Genomic DNA, 2,500 nt, shown 5'->3' on the forward strand with positions numbered 1-2,500 from the left:
CCACCCCCAACACACACACACACGCACTCGCACGCACACGCACACGCACACACAGCCGCACGCCAAAAAGGCATCTACCTACAGCATGAACGGCAGTGTTAACAAGGAACTGAAAATGATTGGCCATGAACCCACAAAACAGAGTAGCAACATTCATTCTAAGTAAGTAAATGGATGAATGGATGAATGGGATAGCTGGGTAGGTTAAGTTTTTTTGTGTATTTAGATTGATTGATAAATGAATAGGTAAATAGATAAATAGATTTTTTTTTTGTATTTCAATGTTAAATAATTTATAAAAGTATGTAATGTTAATTTAGATTTTATTTTTCATTCTAAAAATTATGAGTACGTACATAATTGATAAGATTAGCAATGTAGATAAGATTTGCCTTCGTATTTAAATTAGCCAGACAATATTTCTCAATAAGAATATCCAAATTATACTTATAAACACGTGACATTAATTTACATACCATTTTTCAACATAAAAATGCGAAAAATACACATATTTGTCGAGTTTAATACTGTACCGTTCCTAAGTTTAGACATGTGGCGTGCCGACCCGCGCCTGTCAGTTGTCACACACCAACGTCGAGGGCTGAGCGGAAGTCTGGCTGGAGATTTACAATTATAATTATTTCCACTTAGAATAACGTGATCTTCCAAGACGCCATGTAATATTTAGACACAGTAAGAGTAGAATACATAGACAGATAGATAGATAGATAGATAGCACTTGAAATAAGACGAATTTAAAAAAAGGTGATGGTTTTATTAGAAATCTGAGGAAAAATGTACCTAGTTATTATTTTTTTTTTCGTCTGTTTTGAATATTGTAGATTAGTTTACTGTCATACACACAATATTTGACAAGTTATAAAGTAGATAAGATATTTGAGAGTATTTCGCACTTAAGATGACGAAGCTATATATAAAAAACACACGAAATTAGTCAAGATATCAGTTTTTAACCCCAAAAATCAAGAAATTACCCACATTTGACAATTTTAGTTATGTAGATAAGATGCGTCTGTATTCAAATTAACTAGATAATATTTACCGCTAAAAATATCACAACTACACTTAAAAAACACACAAAATTAGTCAAGATATCAGTTTTTAACCCCAAGAATCAAGAAAATACCCATATTTGACAATTTTAGTTATGTAGATAAGATGCGTCTGTAATCAAATTAACTAGATAATATTTACTACTAAGAATATCAAAAATATACTTAAAAAAACACACAAAATTAGTCTAAATACCACTTTTCAACCCCAAAATTAGAAAAAAATATATATATTACGAGTTTAGTATTGTACCAGGGTTGAGTTTAGACTTGTGGCTGATCTCTCCCCTCTCCTACCTCCAGCTTGTCATCTGTAAGCTGTCAACACAATAATAGAGGCGTGGCGGGAATTTTTATATTAAATTATGGTTATTATTATTATTATTATTATTATTATTATTATTATTATTATTATTATTATTATTATTATTATTATTATTATTATTCTCCGCTTAAAATGATGTGATATTTGAATTATATAAGTGCGTGTGGCCTTTCTCACGAGACACCCCTTGATATTTTTAGATATAGTGAGAGAGAGAGAGAGAGAGAGAGAGAGAGAGAGAGGGATTGAATGACAGGTAGATTGATAAACTGATAAATGATAATAAAAGTAATAATAATCTCTCTCTCTCTCTCTCTCTCTCTCTCTCTCTCTCTCTCTCTCTCTCTCTCAAACCCACCTATCACCCGCACTTCCCGCCCTCTCCCCACCCTCTCCCCACCTTCTCCCCCTCTACCCCCACTCTACCCCTCTCGCAGACTAGGCCTTGGTGACGTGCAGGGGGGAAGAACGCCACAGAGGAGGTGAACGAATACTTGGCTCTTGCAATAGACGCAAGATCAATTTACAGACTGAGGAAGGAGAATTGTAAGCCATTTCTCCTCACCTTCACCAAGCCAGACGTGGAGGAGAAGGTGAGAGAGAGAGAGAGAGAGAGAGAGAGAGAGAGAGAGAGAGGCATGGAGGCGAGAGAATGGGTTAGAATGCTTTTTTTTTCTTTCTCTCTCTCTCTTTTTGTGATTTATGTGTGTGTGTGTGTGTGTGTGTGTGTGTGAGAGAGAGAGAGAGAGAGAGAATCGTTCAATCTTTCACAAGTTCACAAAAGTTATCTCAAATTACCTTCCTTTCTTTACTCTCTCTCTCTCTCTCTCTCTCTCTCTCTCTCTCTCTCTCTCTCTCTCTCTCTCTCTCTCTCTCTCTCTCTCTCTCTCTCTCATAATTCTTTCTTTTTCTTGTTTTTTTCTGTCCAATTCTTCATCTTTTCACTTTTCTTATCTTTTTTCATTCTTTTCTCATCAAACTCTTCATTTTATTCATCTTCATTTAATTTTCCTACATTTCCATTATTTTCCCTCACTTTCCTGTCCAAAATTTCCACCCACCTTGTTTTCCTCTTCCTTTTCCTACTTATATCATTATTTAT

The 2,500-nt window shown here is 34.9% G+C and overlaps 1 protein-coding gene across 1 annotated transcript in view; it reads left to right on the forward strand.

Annotated features, from left to right (window-relative positions):
* The window catches only part of LOC135095797 (adenylate cyclase type 6-like), a 59,676-nt gene that overhangs the window by 39,440 nt on the left and 17,736 nt on the right, over positions 1–2,500 (forward strand). Inside the window, 3 exon segments of the mRNA XM_063996905.1 lie at positions 56–162; positions 1,836–1,873; positions 1,876–1,991. Coding sequence (XP_063852975.1) covers positions 56–162; positions 1,836–1,873; positions 1,876–1,991 — 261 coding nt within the window.

Source organism: Scylla paramamosain, unplaced genomic scaffold (genome assembly GCF_035594125.1).
Source record: "Scylla paramamosain isolate STU-SP2022 unplaced genomic scaffold, ASM3559412v1 Contig1, whole genome shotgun sequence".
Taxonomy (NCBI): Eukaryota; Metazoa; Arthropoda; class Malacostraca; order Decapoda; family Portunidae; genus Scylla; species Scylla paramamosain.